Genomic DNA, 16459 nt, shown 5'->3' with positions numbered 1-16459 from the left:
AACAGGACCTGAAGCAGGACCTAAATTGGCCTCCTCCATTTATGCCCTGGTTTACTTTCCTGGAAGAATCTTACAATGTTTGAAGGTGAACGTACCGTGTGAAATTTCCCTGCCCCTGGGACCACACTGGGAGCTGGCCCCAGGGAGGCAGGCAGTGCCACTGGGCTCCCAGCTACAGCCTGCCTTGGGGATGGGGTCCTGCAAGGAGATCCACTCTTGGTTTTCTTTCGCTCTATGAAACATCAGAATAAATCCTTCAGGATCCAGGCTACCTTTTTGGGGTTATGGTAAACATTTGCAATAGCGTAAGCAAGAGTCAGGTATTGAACTCCTATTCATTTTATTGAGGACTGGCAATCTAGCGGAAGCTTATGGTGCTTTTCTCTTTAGAAGAAGTAGTCCTGGTTGATACAATATATGAAGTATGAATACTATTTCAGTTTAACAAGGGAATTCCTTGTGTACTTCCCAGTGTATTTCAAGTACATTAATGATGATCGTTGTTAAAAGTGCTCTTTGGGAGAAAACAAAACAGAAACAATGGGAACTGCAGACAACCAGCAAGGTAGGTCTGTATTGTAAAGCAAAGGGGGAGGTGCGGGGGGAGGGGAATTCAAATCCTGAAATTATAATTTGGGGGGTTTTTCCCAATGTTGTGGAGCTTAGCCTAGCTACAGTTTGCTTTAAGTGCTTTTTACAAGGCCACATTAAACTTAAATAAACAGACTATTAGCAGGTCACAGATTAAGGTCAAATCTTATAAAATCAAGATGACCTTTAAAAACTTATTTATGTATTGTCCTATAAATGATATCCTATGGCTAGATGTACATACATAAGTTGTACATCCTGATATCGATGCAAGAAATCTACTAATTTTTTTCCCTAGTAAGTTGCGAGTAGCAGCTCTGAGAAATATTAGATTTTTCCTTCATTGTTCTTTAAACACAGCTGAGGATCAAAGTCTCTCATTGTGAAATAGTATGACAAAAGTACACATTCTTTTTAGACAGAAATACTCTTTTGGATAAGGATTTTATTATGCGCAGGGTACAGCTTATTGGGGGATTTAAAGTCATCTTTTCAAGATGTAGATGAGATTTAAAAGAATGTGCCTTTTGATTCCTGCATGAGAATAAATTTAACTTAAAAATGACATTTCTTCACATGCAAGAAGAAATCCAGAGTCTGTACTGCCTGCAGTGATTCCTGAGGTTTAACACGTATGTGAAATAGAGTGGGGGAAAAAAAAATCACATTTCTCTTTTCAGCTCCTCTCTTTCATTTCTGTGTTAGTTTAGCCTTTTCTCCGTGGTGCCAAGTGCTTGGTTTGCATGACCACGTAGTTACAATTCATCTGTCCACGGTGAAAAAGAAAGCAGTGTCAGTGTTCAGTAACAGAGACAACAGTATAGGTTTTGTTTCTTAAAATGATCAGCCACAAAATACAAGAAGGTGTAAAGACCTCATGTTTTAATTCCACAGTGGCTGCCTGTATGTTAAATCTGAGATGAAAGATTTATTTACTGGTATCATGAACCGACACAATAACTCCTTTTGTTGTGCATGTTGAAAACAGGGATCTATTTGCTCTCCACATACCTAGCAATGTTTGTAGCCATAGCATGTAAATACTAAATTTAAAGCAGTCAGCCAAAGATATTCTTGCCATCCTCTGATTGTTATGGAATCTATTTCCCAGTTACTTAAGGCATTTTTTCTTATTTAAACAATTTCCATTATATCAGCACACCATGCTTTGTGCCTGCCTGACCATTGCTAGGTCCGGACCTGCTGAGCCAAGAACTCAGCCTTTCATTAATGTCAGGTGTTGGGCACTAATAAAACATGCAGTCATCAGTTTCATCATAAAATACAGGATCCCAATACTTTCCAAACCTTCAGATTTGTATTTGTGCTGTGCAAAAAGGTAAGTGTAAAACTCTGTGTCAAATGTTAAGTGAAAAATTTTTAAAAAAGCTGGAACCTCTCTTATACTACATTCATTTTTTTAGTTATAGCAGAGCAAATTTCAGTAATAATGGCATGGACTCATGTAGCTACCTATTTCAGTGGGTGTAAATCAGATACTAATAACGTGCTTTTGAAAATCCCATGGACTCGCTCGGTACTTTTACTGCTTAGTAAAATTAAATACTTTTGAAGGGCCCTGAGCTCCTGAATGAGCATATACTTCCCATTACTTAATCTCCCTTCAGATCAGTCTTGAAATGTTTATAAAGTTCTTGGTTGAATAGCTTTGAGGTTGCTGAACCAAAGTGTGAAGGAGAGCTGCTTTTTCCACTTGTTGTCATCTTAGAAGGAGGATCCCTTTAGAAAGATGACCTTGCTGAAGCTTAAAATATTTATAGTAAGGGAATCTGTTTGAGGCGAAGTAAGAGAATAGTCTAAATCCTTAAAAGCATGCAGTAAACCAGTCTTTTTTTTTAGATTTACTAAATTAGCAGAGGAAAAGGGAGACAACAAGACGTATGCCAGGCACTATAGGAACCAGGCTTAAGTATCGGGGACAGCCAAGCTGGTGTGGAAGTTCACGTCCAATCAATATGAGCAGTTAAAAGTGAGTGGAACGTCACTGTTCTGAATGTCCTTCTGTACTGTTTCACACATTCAGGTATAGGCATTTATATATATTTGAGCATGTGTGTGTGTACCTCCTTCCTGGGAGTGGAAGGTAGACAGAAACCGAAGTGGACGAGGGACATGTTCTTTGAAACTTCCCTAAAAGACCTTCTGAACTATGCCACTTCTGGGGACCAGTGGCTGTGAGGCTGAGCAGTGGCACACTGTTTAAGCTCCCCATTGAACAGTTCATGATGGAAAACATTCACCACTCCCCTGCCTCAGGGTGTGTAGGCTCCTCAGCCCTAATTCTGGAGCTGTAATTTTCTTGCTTTCTCCTTGCCTCTATAGCTACAATAGCTGCTTTGGGGAGAGGCCACTTTTGAACATATTCCGCCTGCAATGATACCCGAGTGGCAGACAGACAGAGGTCCCAGGGAATGCAAAGTGCACAAGTGCTGTGTGTGCCTGCAATAAAGCAAGGGCTTTCCACTCTGTGCTGGCTCCTTCACTCTGTGTACGCCATAATAGGCTTTTACATGCACTGTGGGATTACTTTGAAGATTGTCTGACATGTTTATGTGCATGCATATGCACTATGTTTGTCTTGGAAAGAACATTTGTTCCGGGCAGCTTTTCCTACTACATTTTTCCTGTTGTCCTTCATGGCTAACTTGTTTCCCTTCTCTCATCCTTCTGCTGTATTTCACAAATTTTAAAAATAAGGCCATCAAGATTAACTGCCTTTTGATGTTTACTGTCCCTTCTGAATATATTGTTTTTTCCCCTGAATTTACAGATCACCTTCTGAAGACTTAGATTTACTGCAAGATTGGTCACTAATATGTCACTTTTACTAAGTAGAAAAGTTTTAAACAGATTTTCAAGTTAGACTTTAAAATATTAGCTATGCATTTGTGTTTTTCTTTCTTAAATAATAATCTGCCAAAGAACCTGGACTGAAATGCCAGATCCCCTTCTATATTAGGGAAGCTGCTATGCTGACCCATTTTGCCTTAACATTAAGTAAATTGGTAGAGGGAGGTTGCTTTATTGTTGGGTGCTGTGTAGGGTGCAATCTCCTGTAGTAACTCCCACTTCACTGTACGTAGATGTCATTAGTGTAGGTGTTGCTGGGTAAGACAGATGTGGTTGGGATTTGCTGTACCAGATGAATGCCTCTAGTTTCTGGAGGCTTTGGATGTGTGCTGTAGACTGTGGCACCCTTCAGGTGACTGATTTGGTCCTGGATTGGGAAGCCCCGAAGTGGCTTGAAGCTAACTGTACCTTACCTCTGGATGTCATTCTGAGCCAAGGTCTAGGTGAAGTGTGCTGGGCATTGTGCCAAGCAGCCTGCATCTTAGCTTAGGGACGTGACACAGGTCCACAGTGAGATGCAGTTCCAGCAATTCAGAAAGCTTCAGTGGGTCACGCACAGTGACAGAGTCACATCTGTGAATTTTTGCAGGATCAAGCCCTGGATCTGCGGTAAGGGGTTAGAAATGTGCACAGCAGTTGTGAATTTTAAAATAGATTTAATTGCATCTTCTTATGTTTCATTGTTGCACTCTGAAAGTTTTCCAGTGGCTTTTAGGACCCCTCCTAAAATCAGACGTGATGAGATACCGCTGGATTTAAAAGTTTAGCTTAACTCAAAACCATGTCAGTGTTTTCTGCCAGCCTCTCTTATTTAACTAGAATTCAGTGCAAGTTTACAGATTTGACAGCTTTATAGCCTAGGAGTACTTGTCTGTGAGATTCTAGCACTGGAAGTGTGTATGGAGGGGTGGGGCTGTTCTCTGATGTGCAGGCGGTGCTGTGCTAACTGGTGGCACTGGAGCTGGAGTCCCTCTGCTACTATATCCGTGTCTGTGACATTGCTCTCCCTGTGTACTTACAGTCTTTACAGGCAAACAGGGAATACAGGGAACAGCTAAAGATAAATAATAAACAAGGAGAATTGTATGCTGAGTATCTCCAGGTACAATATGGAATACCTTCAGGTGGGAACCCTGGCCTGAAAGATAGTGCCAAGGCGTGAAGAAACTATGGTCTGTGTTTGGGCAGAGACCAAACGCTTTACGATGACCACCTCAGCCCACAGCCCAAAGCTGGACCGATGACAGGAACTTGCAGAGCAGAGCCAGCCCATGACCTGCGTTTTTGTCCTTCTACAGACACATTGCTGCTTCAGAGGCAGTTTTTGTCACTGCAGTGCCCCTGAGGGCCACGTCCTGACATTGGCGATGTTTATGTTCCTGCCCTTCCTTTACCAGACTGCTCCAGGTCACAGGCAAAGGAGGCCTCCAGGTGCCATAAATCAAAGTTTGCTCTGAAGTGTCCTCGACTGCTGGACAGGCTGGGTCTCCTCCAAGTTTAAGGAAGAGGACAAACCACATCATGGAGAAGTGTTGGACTGAACTAAGATACTAGCTGTCTGGAAAAGCTAAAGTAGAATTTAGGCTTTCTCATGTTGTTCCAGCCCTAAGTCAGGCTGCACAGTGACTCTGGAGGGTGATGCTGCTTGCTTTCTTTTAGAAGAAAATGGCCATCCTACCTCAGCACATCCATGCTGTGGGATCAGATGTTGTTGCCTGGTATAGTTCTGCAGGCAAGTTTGGGGGCTTAAAGCCCTAGCTGCTGTTCTTTCACAAATGGCAGAGGTCTTGCAGCAACAACGAGCAAGGATATTTTAACTGGCAGTGTTGACAGAGACCATTTATAGCCTATTGTGTGGATGCAGCTGCTGAGCATTCATATCCTGCCACCGTCTTGGCATTCCTGACTCTATTTTTGACAAAGGAAGTTTAACCAGGAATTCCTTCATATATCAGCATAATTTATATCTTGTCCATTTGCATCTTTTCTCTGTTCCCTTCCTCCAGCTTTCCCTCCATCCCATCCCTCTCCTCACACACACATCCCAGGGGGGAAGGGGTTGGAGGGGCAGGGCAAGAATCTAAATCTAAAATCTAAAACAAAATCATCATCACATACCATAAATAAAACTTGGTAAAAGAAGAAACAGTTGTTTAGCAAATACTTTACATAATTCTGAAACCAAGAAAACTCCTGTATTTACTACTGCAATTAAAAATCTCTTTTTGCCGTTAATGGATAAAGAGTTTTTCATTGCCATCCTTTCAAACTCTGCTTTTAGGGTTTCCTTAGGATGGGGCTTACTACAGAAAGGATGCTCAGTGTGTTCTGCCAAGGCATTGCATACCCTGTGAGCAGACAGCTGGGGAGAAAGTCTTTGTACAGTTACATTTTACTTTATTAAATTAGTTTTACCTTTTTTCCAGGTAACATGTGTTCAGTCACAAAGCTTAGTCTAGTCACACTGACTGTAACTCGTGCAGTGTCAGCACGCAGCTCCCTGTCTGACCTGACTGACCTTGTTCCCCCAGGAACAAAGTTGTGGGTTGTGGCACATGAGCAGGGTTGCAGTGCCAAGCCTGTGCCTGGACTGCTGGCAGCCCTCAGGTGTCAGGTCGTCACATCACTTTTCTCCTTTGCTAGATCACATGCACACTCATTTTTCAGCTGTTTTTCTGGTTACTGATACTATTTCCTGACTACGTGTTCACATAATGTTTGTCCCTGTCACAGCACAGACTAAAAAGAACAGAGTAATACCCCGTAAGTAGTTGAACAGTGGATGGAAAATGGTAGTAGGTTACTTTCTCAAAGGGAATTGGGTATGGTGGGCGTTAGGAAAGAAAAGTTTAGAGTCATCTTTACATCCATGCTTTTTTCCTGGGATACAACACAGTCACACAGTGTCTAGGACGTGCTGTGCAATTGCACCCAGCAGTCAAGGAGCATTTACCTCGTGGAGCATCCTGCTCCTAGGAGGCAGCTTGCTCCATCATTGCTGCAGCGGCTTGCTGGGGTTTCAGAATGCTGGGCAATCAGCCCTAGGATCCTTTGAGTGATGTCCAGGGTACCAAGCAGTTTAGGCAGGAAGAACTGATACAAATTAAAAGTAAGTGACTTTGGCATCTTGGAAACCAGCCCCACTATCCCCACGTTTTTGGGGTTTTTTTTTGTTTGTTTTTTTTTTCTTTAAAGCTTCTCCTGTTTTTCATCATGCTTTCTGGGAGGCTTGGCCCCCTGCCTGGCTCAGCACACAGGAGAAAATTTGGTGTGGCTGTGATTGACAGGGCCATGATGTCCTGTCAGGGAGGCTGTGTTTTAGAAACAAAATTGCTTTGGGAAATTGCAATGGGATAGCTCCCAGTGATCTAATCTGAAAGTGCCTTTCAAACATAGGGGTGCTCATCCTTTTCTATCTCGTTTCCTTTTATTACCCATCTGCCATTATTGTGGGGAGACAAAGAGGTCTCTGTTATTTCCTGGTCTATCCTTTTCTTCCCTCTCTCCCCGCACCCTGTCTTTCACCACTGAAATATCTCAGCAATGCCAGGAGGCTGGTATGCCCCGGGAGGGTAAGAATAGTCTACAATGGCAGAGATCACTCCTGTTGTTGTTTGTCTACTTGAAGTTGTCTGGAACAGAGGATCCCCACAAGAGGTAGGAGCAATCAGATTTGAGAAGCTAGAGCTTTTGCAAGACAAACTGTTAAAGCCTTAAGGAGATTTGTTCCAACATCCAAAACTAAAGTCCTGTTGAAATCATCAAAATAATCCTACATCCATACATTGTTGTGGCCAGGTTTCTCATTTCCATGCTTGACCCTTACCAAAAATTCCTTTTCCCCCCACCCCCCACCCTCACCCCCCCTTTTTTTTCTTCCCTGTCTAGGTCTGATCTCCTTTGGAAATGCCAAACTCATTAGGACGTCAGGAGCTGGAAGTGTTCTGAGCCGGTTCAAACATGGAGCGCTGGGACTCACTGGGATTTTTGGTTGTCACGCTGAACTATAATGTGACTATTGTTGGTAAGTGCTTTAAAACAGCTCTCTTCTTTCTTTTGCTGCTCCATATCCTAAAGCCACCCAAGTGTCCTACTGATAATCAACTTTAATTTCTAGCTATGCCTCTGTGATCCTTACAATAAGAAGTTGTTTTCTAGGTAAGTGGCATGAGTGGTTAATTATTGCTTTTCTTGTTAAACAGTTTCCTACACCTTCTCTGATATATGTTTTCTGAACTTCACGTAAAATATTCCGGCAAGGTTTTCAAATTCGTTTTTTCTCAGTGCCTGAGCTTCCATTCAGCTCTAATGGCTGTCATAGGGGTCCCGTTGAAAACACACAGAAGTAGCGCTTTATTTATACCACATTAAGTGAACAGTAGAATGCATGCAATAGCTTTAGTGATGAATTTAAAAGTTTGAGGAAGGGGGAAAAAACCCCTCTCTTTTATATGAAGAAGTTTGTGGTTTATTCTCGTTGAAGTTAATTACCATTGCTTTTCATTCTCTATTATTAACAAACAAAGTTAACATGCATTTAAAGACAAACAGACGAAATACAATAAGACACTGTTCCTTTTTCATGGGCTACTTTGAGCAAAGTGTGAGTCAGAGGAAAACTTCCAAGGGCCTTTCAAATCCCCTTTACCTCCAGTTTGCTGGCGGACAGTTTGCTGTAGCTGGTGCTGCACATCACAGGGACTATCCAACTAAGCCGCAGGGGGTCAGTGAAGGGGCTTGTTCTACTATGTTTAATCAAGATTGAGTCATTGGGGAAGGTGATGGGTGGAGGGGTTATCTTTAAAATGTATGTCATACTAAACTACTTCCTAAGGAGCCATTGATTTTTCTTAAGCAGCACTCCCTATTGTACATGTTCTAATTAAAAATTGATAGTGAAATAGCATGTAGTATTTTGAGCTTAATTAACTAATGTGGTTGAAACACTTTGAGGTCCTCACAGGGGAAAAAATGCTACCTAAGGATGAAACATCGCTTGCTAAAGATGACTGACTCTGTACAGCTGGTGCTTTCTTTTGACCCACACTGTGTCAAAAAGACACTAACAGTACAGCCTGTCACCCGAGATGCAGGAAGCTGAAAACAAAGCAAAACTACTGCTAAAGTTCGGGCGATTGAAGATAAAATGCAAAAGCCTCTATTTATTTATGGTTAGATAATATAGTCTTTTGTCAGGAGCAGCAGGTTTGTCTGATGATCTCTCATATACCTTATGTCTCCTTAACCTTTTTTCCATGCTGAAGTTTTTCCACTTCAGAGTGCAGTTTTACTGTTGTAGCCCATAATCAGTCTACTAGCCACAAATGGTTTATGTGGGGCATTCAAACTGCATGTTCAGTACAATAATAGGTATCACTCAATGTTGTAGTAATATTTGAATTTTTAACTCACACCAACTCCAGGGAAACAGTTTTATGGGAAATAGAAAAGAATGTTTTTCAAGACAATACCTGTTAATAATCATGTCTTTTTAAAAACTCAAGCATGGTTTTTTTTCTATAAAACCCTTTAGAATGTGCTGTTTCCCAGACTACATTTAAAACCTTGTGTGTATGTTAGATCACAATCACTATTAATGATGAGGTTTTCAGTGCATTTCTCAGCCAGTAACTCCATGTAACATGCTTCTCTTTAGTCACTGAGTCTTGCTGTTTGTTTGTGGTTACAGCTGGTTTCATAACCATTCCTGAAAGCACATAATTCTTTTCTGGGCTTTTTGTGGGGTTTTGTTTTTTGGTTTTGGTTTTTTTTTCCTTTTTGTTCCTAAGTGGGTTTTTTTTTCTGTTTTCTTGGCATATTTTAAAAATATGTGAAACTAAAGTAGGGGATTATTAAATTAAATTATTACTTTTTCAAAAAACATATAGGGAACTAGTGACAGGACTCAAAAGGAAACTTGAGAAATTCACATGCTGAACTTAACTTCAGGTGTTGAATTTTTCCATGTGTTTGTACAGATATTTGTATGTCAATATTTTTAATATTTGTCAATATAACAGTATATCTTTAGACTTTCCTGTCCTGCCCAGGAAAAGGATTTCTTTTTTATTTTCTTCTTTTTATTTTTTTTTTTATAAATAATTTTGTCAGTAATACAAAATAAAAACTTGTAATGAAATCCTACTCCATCCAAAAGTCTTCCAAGAAACTGTCAGGAACAATAGTCTCATTCAAAAGATATACATAAGGTACCAGTGCCTGATCTTTCACTGGTGTTGATGTAATAAAATAAGGATAAGGCCCGATCTTTCCAACCAAAGTGGATTAAAGCAAGCCCTACCTAAAGAAACCATGTGAAAGAATTCAGGGGAAGACTAAGTAAGAAGTGCATGAAAATGCCAAACTTCTAAAGCTTCACTTGGTGTTGGTATCAAGACAGAAGGGAGCTTTGGGTCTGAATAGAGAGAGAAGCTGTGCACCAAGGTGAACAAAGATTGAAAGACGTGATCAAGATGGGGCAACCAAAGAAGTAGCAGAGAGAAATGCCTGGGATACACATGTGCACACACAAATGTACATTTGTAGAACATTTTGCATGTTTCCTAGTAGCACCTCTCAACTAGCTCACTAGTGAATACTACTCCAGGCACAACAGAGAGATTTTGTTGGCTATAATAAACTTCACATACAATTTCATTGGCCAAGACCAAGAAGAAATGCTATGTCATGAAAAACTCTTTTGTATCTAGAACAGTTTCATATTGTATTAGCTGATCTATAGTATTGAAAAATTGACAAAATTCTGGTACAGAGGTATGACATCAACAGAAAGGAAGAACTGTAAGTAAAATAGAGTTATTAATTTTGAATTCTTTATCAGATCTGGACATGTTCAGAGTGGTTTTGTTAGTCTGAGGTTTTAGTTGGCATGGCCCATTGTATGCCAAACTCCTGTGCTGTCGAGTCTAGATGGTTATGGAATGTGTCAGCTAACATATTTTCAGTCCCAGTCAAAACAAAGCCAAAGACGAGCTTTTAGAGGGGAGATTAATTACAGAGGCTATTTCTTCAAATGCCTTGTATATAGAAAGCGCATCACTACAGTGCCTACCTTCCTTTCTTTCTCAGTGCTGACTCTTTTTCTCACCTTTTCCTCTCTTCTAGGAAAGATCTGGCTAATGTTAATAATTCTGCTGCGAATGGCAGTGGTAGTGTTAGCAGGCTACCCACTCTACCAAGATGAGCAGGAGCGCTTCATCTGCAACACCCTGCAACCAGGATGCTCCAACGTTTGCTATGACTTGTTCTCTCCTGTATCTCACTTTAGATTCTGGCTCATTCAGACTGTGTCCATCCTGCTACCTTATGCTGCATTCAGCATTTATGTTTTGCACAAGGTAGCTATGTACATTGTAAGAATGCACTGTTTGGTACATGGATGCAAAGGGAATAAGGGTTTATCAAGCCCCAAAGACCTGAAGGAGCTCTGTAGAAGTACCCTTGTCAGTAGATTAGATTGTGGTGCAGACAACCTAAGTGTCCTTAATTTTTCTGGGGCGTATACTATTCATCTCTTTATTAGGACCCTACTTGAGGCTGCCTTTGCAGCTGTGCAGTATTTTCTTTTTGGATTTTTTGTTCCTGAGCGCTTTTCCTGCTACCACTCACCTTGTACAAGCACAGTTGATTGTTACATCTCCCGGCCCACCGAGAAATCCATCATGATGATTTTCATCTGGGGAGTCAGCAGTCTATCCTTTCTGCTTAGCCTAGCTGATCTTGTCTGTGCTCTCCGGAGAAGGACAGAAAGAAACCAAAAGAACAAGCTGCTGGCAAACCTCCATGTAGAGAATGAATGCATTTTAAATCTTCCCCCTGTACAGCATGGTAGTTCTTCACCTCAAAATCAAGACTGTCCAATATCAAATAGCAGCCAGACCAGTGATGGCTCCTGCTCACTTCTCTCTGAGGAGGAAGGAGAGGTGGCTGTTCTTCATCCTGAAGTGGTCTCTCAGCAAACTGCCAGCACTAACCTCAACAGCAATAGCAACAAGCCCTGTATAGCAGGAGATCTTGCTGCTAAGCAAGATAGCACTGAAGAACCTTCCTGTACTGGAGACCATCAAGGAGCTACGTGCGGGCAAGTCAGACCCAGTCTTCAGCAAGACTTCATTAAAGATACTGCCCTGAGACCTCAGATCAAGTCTCACCTTAGAGGTTCTTCCTCTGTAGTTCAGAGCAAGCTTTTAGGATACTACCCTTCAGCTGAGCTAAAAACCCTTGATGCACAATCAAATTATAGCAGTACTAGTTGCTTGAGGTCAAAAAAGTCAGAATGGGTATAGAGCCCTGAGTGAACACTACCCTATGACCCTGGCAGAACAAATCATTTCATCACTGAGGAGGTTTCATGTAGTTCCAGCTGGATCCCTCAGCTGTGGTTATACTGCAAGGACACTCTACTATGCTGTGTTCCCCCATGGACAAGGAAGTGCAAACCATGGATAAGAGTTTGAAAGATATTATATATTATGTTTTTCTGAGTGCAAGTGACTTAAAAAAGCTGTGGACTGTCGCTGAGGTGACTGACCTGGCTTTCCAGGAGTATGTGTGAACATTTGTTTACCCTAACCTAGTTTTATTCAGAGGGTCGCAAGAACTGCTATTTGTAGATACTGCTTACCTACGTAGCACCTACAATGCTGTTTAGACACAGCACAGATCTAGTCTTGCTCTTAGTCTGCCATGTAGCAAGTTTCTGTAATGACTTAATGTCTGGCTCTTCTGTGCAGAACATCAAGGGACAACAGCTTTCACGTTCTTCCTTTTCTCTCCTATGGGTGCAGAAGTCTTTAAGACAGTTTGGCTCATAACATCTGTGTATCATTTCTCACATATGCAAGGTAAAGACTACTACTTAATCATCCCTCATCTTCTGCATCCCCTCAGAAATTATGTAGCTTAATAGATGGATGCAACAGAACTGCTCTTTGTGTCGGGAAGCAGAATTTACTTCTGCCACCAAAGTACTTTGGGATCCTGAGGTATGCTACAGAGGTTTTTAATTACTACCATCTAAGTAAAATGTTCCTCTCTATTAGCTGTGTTTGTTTCTTTTATCATACATGCTTGTTGTATGATTTGTCATTTCCAGGGTAGGAAATTAAATTTTAAACTTATCACAGGCAGAAAAAAACATTAAATATTTAAACCTCTCATCCTCCAAAGCCTCCTTAACGGGGCCTGGGCTGATTACACATACCATGACAAAACATTGCAACAATGAAACCTTTTATGATTCATTGCGTCTTCTCAGCTGTGAGAAGGAATGCAAGGAACAAATGTGGATTCAGTCTATCGCATACATCCCCCAGCGTGAGATATAAATAGGGTAGGATAAATAATAAATGTGTTATGGCTGGATACAGTTTGCTTTTTTGTGCCTCTAGTTAGGCATCTTATAATGACTGAGTAGTCTCATTCCAAATCAGAAAGATCCTGTTTGTGTTTGAAATGGGAAGTGAAATTAATTAACTTCTTTATTCTATTTGCAGTTTCTTCTTGTGAGATTGTGGCCTTTGGTTTGTGTCCCTCAGCTGCAAACTTTGCTGCTTTTAGGACTTGTGGACCCTTTGACTCATAATTCAGAGTCAGTGTAATAAACACTTAATGTGTTTATAAAAACTGTATATTAAAAGAGCAGGATTTGTATAGGCTTTTCACTGGGGAGTGAATAGAAACTTCTGGCATCAACAACCTGCTCCTAAGGGAATGTCTCTGAGTCTCTTCTAACAATTATATCCAAGTCACATTCATTAATTACAAACACATGGTTTTACAAACTGGGTGGATCTACTAGGAGGGGAAGATGAAAGGAAGATGTGCAAATGTGTTTGAACTATTCTGGGTTTCCACAGTGATCATTGGTAGGGGCATCCACAGTGGGGAGGAGAAAATGGAAAAGAAGATCTGTTTGAAAGAACAAAAAGGATCACCTCTAATTTGTCCTTATATTCAATATCACTGAACGTTAAGGTACTGTGAAGATATCTAGATGTCCTAGAAAGAGTGAGTGAAAGAAGTAATAGACGTGGAGCAAGGAAGCAGCATGATTTTCTGCTGTTTAAGCAAACATTTAATCTTTTAAATTTGTGAATTGGTTTTGTAAGTCCTTCCAGAACATATTTCATACTCAGGAAAATGTTACAATGTTATGTTTGCCAGTGCATCTTTCTATCATTTCTTAACCCATCTACTTCAGAAAAGCATCTTGGAAGAAGGGCTGAAAACACAATACTCCTAATACTGCCCTCAGGGAGCTTTGTCATGCCTTCAGACAAGTCTGCCATAGCTGCAGGTACCACTTGCACTCTGAGGTGGGTTTATGGAATGATACATAGGATACATATACTGCTCATCTAGTGTCGTGTGGTACTGAACATGAGACTACACAGAAAGGAATTGAGCTCCCTGGCAACAAGAGTTGGAACTGAGTAGGAAATCTGTGATAAAATAGCTTTCACATGGGAAATAAAATTTCTGTTGGAAAATTATAAATTGCCTAAAAAAATGTTTTTTCTTAGTATCTTCAACTACATCATAGGACTTCTTTTGCTAAACAGGTATCTATTGGGCTGCTGGTGACCTGGAATTTCCACGCTTTCCATGCAGCAAAATCAAGTATCACTGGGAGTTTCTGCAGTATCAGCATGATTTAAAGAAAAAAAAAATATCCATTTTTTTTACCCCTAAATAAGACAGATTTAAAAAAAAACTTTCTTCAAAACATAATTTTTCGATTTCTTTATTTTAGCTTGAAATATGAGGTTTTTTAATACCAAAATACAAGCCAAAGCCCAAGTTTCAATCAGTTATAAACACTTTATTCTCTTTCCTCACAGTCTAGGTTGGGTCACTTTGATTTATTCTCATCAGCATAATGGAAAGCCGTGACTCTCTCTTCTCCTCTGAAATACACTGTAGACAGGTGTCTAGGGAATGCATAATTTCCAATTAGCAGCAGTTGTTCTCCATGCATCTCTCAATTCAGACCAGAATAAGTATTAATCTGAAGTTAACAATGTAGAGAGATCATCAGTGTATTCTTTCAAGTTATTAAAATTATCTGCCCTTATGCGATACATCGTTATTGCAGTGACTGTCTTTCTAAAAGGGATCATTAAAGAGGATATTAATTGCACATTATTTTATTTTAATGTCATGATTACAATGGAAAGCAGATAAATTATTACTGCTTGTAGTATTTTAGGATAATAAAGAAATGCATCTCCAAAAATAGGGAAGTAGAGCAGTTGAAAAGACTGCTTTTTATCTTCTGTCTTTTGTACTACTTTTAATAGCCTGATGTTCAACTGATAAAGACATAATTTTACAATGTAATGCTCTTACATTGTAATTGAGTTGCTAAAATGTTCTGCAAATTAGATGGTCTCTGTTCAAAGTCATAGCATGAATTCTTGGCTCGTGATGCACAGCAATGATTGTTCTGAAAAATGAGTTCACCAAGGCAGAAATCTGATCGGAAAGTATGAACTGTATCTCTACAATTAAAATTATCCATCATACATATAGCTAGATTATAATCACAATCTACTTCACTAGCTTTTGCCTTCTCCCACTTTCCCTTCTGTTTTCTTCCATTGGGTTGGACAGGCAGGATGTCCCAGGCCATCTCCATGACTATAATTTAATTATGGGTACACATACAGTGATAACTCCAAGGACTCTTTTATGATCCTGTGCTATTCACAACACGGAAATGCCAGGAGATGGAGAGCTGTCTCTAATTCAGGTTCTGCAGCTAACACTGTAGGCTGAGTAGTGGATTAGCTTTGAAAAGCTTTCACTGATGAACAATTTACTGCGCAAAGACGATGACAGATTCTGAGCTATTTTTTAGAAACTTAAATTTATATACGATGCCCTCAAGAAAGATGGAGGTTTTGAGGTCAGCAATTAGGAGCAAGTCCTTTCACTTCTGGCTTTCCTATGTGTTTAACATTTTTTTTTGCCTGTGAGACTTCAGGCACCACACACCAGAGTGTGTTTGAGCATTTTCTTTCACTGGACATGTTACTTTCGGCAAAGAACTAACAATAATGAAGAGAGGCAGAATATTTTATATGGAATGCAAATGAAGTTTTGCATTTTTCTTTGTGATTTCCTGCTTTTTCCTCGTACTGAAGATAGACCTTTGCCCACCCCCCCCCCCCTTTTTTTTTTTTGGTAAGAAAATGCAGGATAAAATGCTTTTAGAGCCCCACTAGGCTTGTTAAGCAATGCCTTCCTTGTCCTGACGAATTAGACAGCCATTTAGACACCCACTCCTGCTCATTTCTCTAGAAGTCAGCGTAAATGATTCTTGCTTCTGACAAACCATATACAGTGCAATAAGCTCCTTTTTTTCTGGTACTTGTGTTTCCCTAAAGCTCTGTGCTTTCCTTGAAGGTCTAGTGGAGATATTCAAAGGTAAGCAGATGGACAACATGTATACATTGGCTAAGAAATGCAAGCTTTTTTCTGCCTCAACAAGCTTCTTTCTAAAGCTTGCTTTTTTTTTTTTTTTTTAAACATGAACATGGAATATCTAATGTGATGGACAGATACCTGTTTGTACAGGTTCACCAGAGACTTAAACGTACATTTTGGTGCACAGTCTGGAATCTTTGAATGACTGGAGAAAACCACAAAATTTGCATTGCAGCCCCACTCCTGTCTCCGACCAGTCACGCAGAACTGCTCCTACAGAGTGCAAACCTGTATGAAATTCAAAAGACAACCCTAAATTAAGGAATGATCTAAACACATATTTATTTATTTTTTAATAAAGATAGATAGACAGATAGAGGTGGTAACAATTATCCACCAATTACCCACCCCATGGCCTGGAGTTATGGGAAACACAGCTACTTCAGTTTAGAAGAGATCCATCTCAATTTTCAGAGTTCATAACAACAGACTCTGAAATGCGCAGATAAATAGGAAATAATTACTCCAAATTACCCATGTCTTAGAA

At 40.2% G+C, this 16459-nt stretch overlaps 1 protein-coding gene across 1 annotated transcript; it reads left to right on the top strand.

Moving 5' to 3' along the window:
* Positions 1-7330: 7330 nt before the first annotated feature.
* On the top strand, positions 7331-13940 carry GJD4 (gap junction protein delta 4). The gene is made up of 2 exons (XM_037382460.1): positions 7331-7486; positions 10588-13940. The coding sequence occupies exons 1-2, from the start codon at positions 7423-7425 to the stop codon at positions 11766-11768; spliced, it is 1245 nt and encodes a 414-aa protein (XP_037238357.1). The 5' UTR covers positions 7331-7422; the 3' UTR covers positions 11769-13940.
* Positions 13941-16459: the final 2519 nt, after the last annotated feature.

This window comes from Falco rusticolus, chromosome 4 (assembly GCF_015220075.1).
Source record: "Falco rusticolus isolate bFalRus1 chromosome 4, bFalRus1.pri, whole genome shotgun sequence".
Taxonomy (NCBI): domain Eukaryota; kingdom Metazoa; phylum Chordata; class Aves; order Falconiformes; family Falconidae; genus Falco; species Falco rusticolus.
This window is presented reverse-complemented; position numbering and strand designations above follow the sequence as displayed.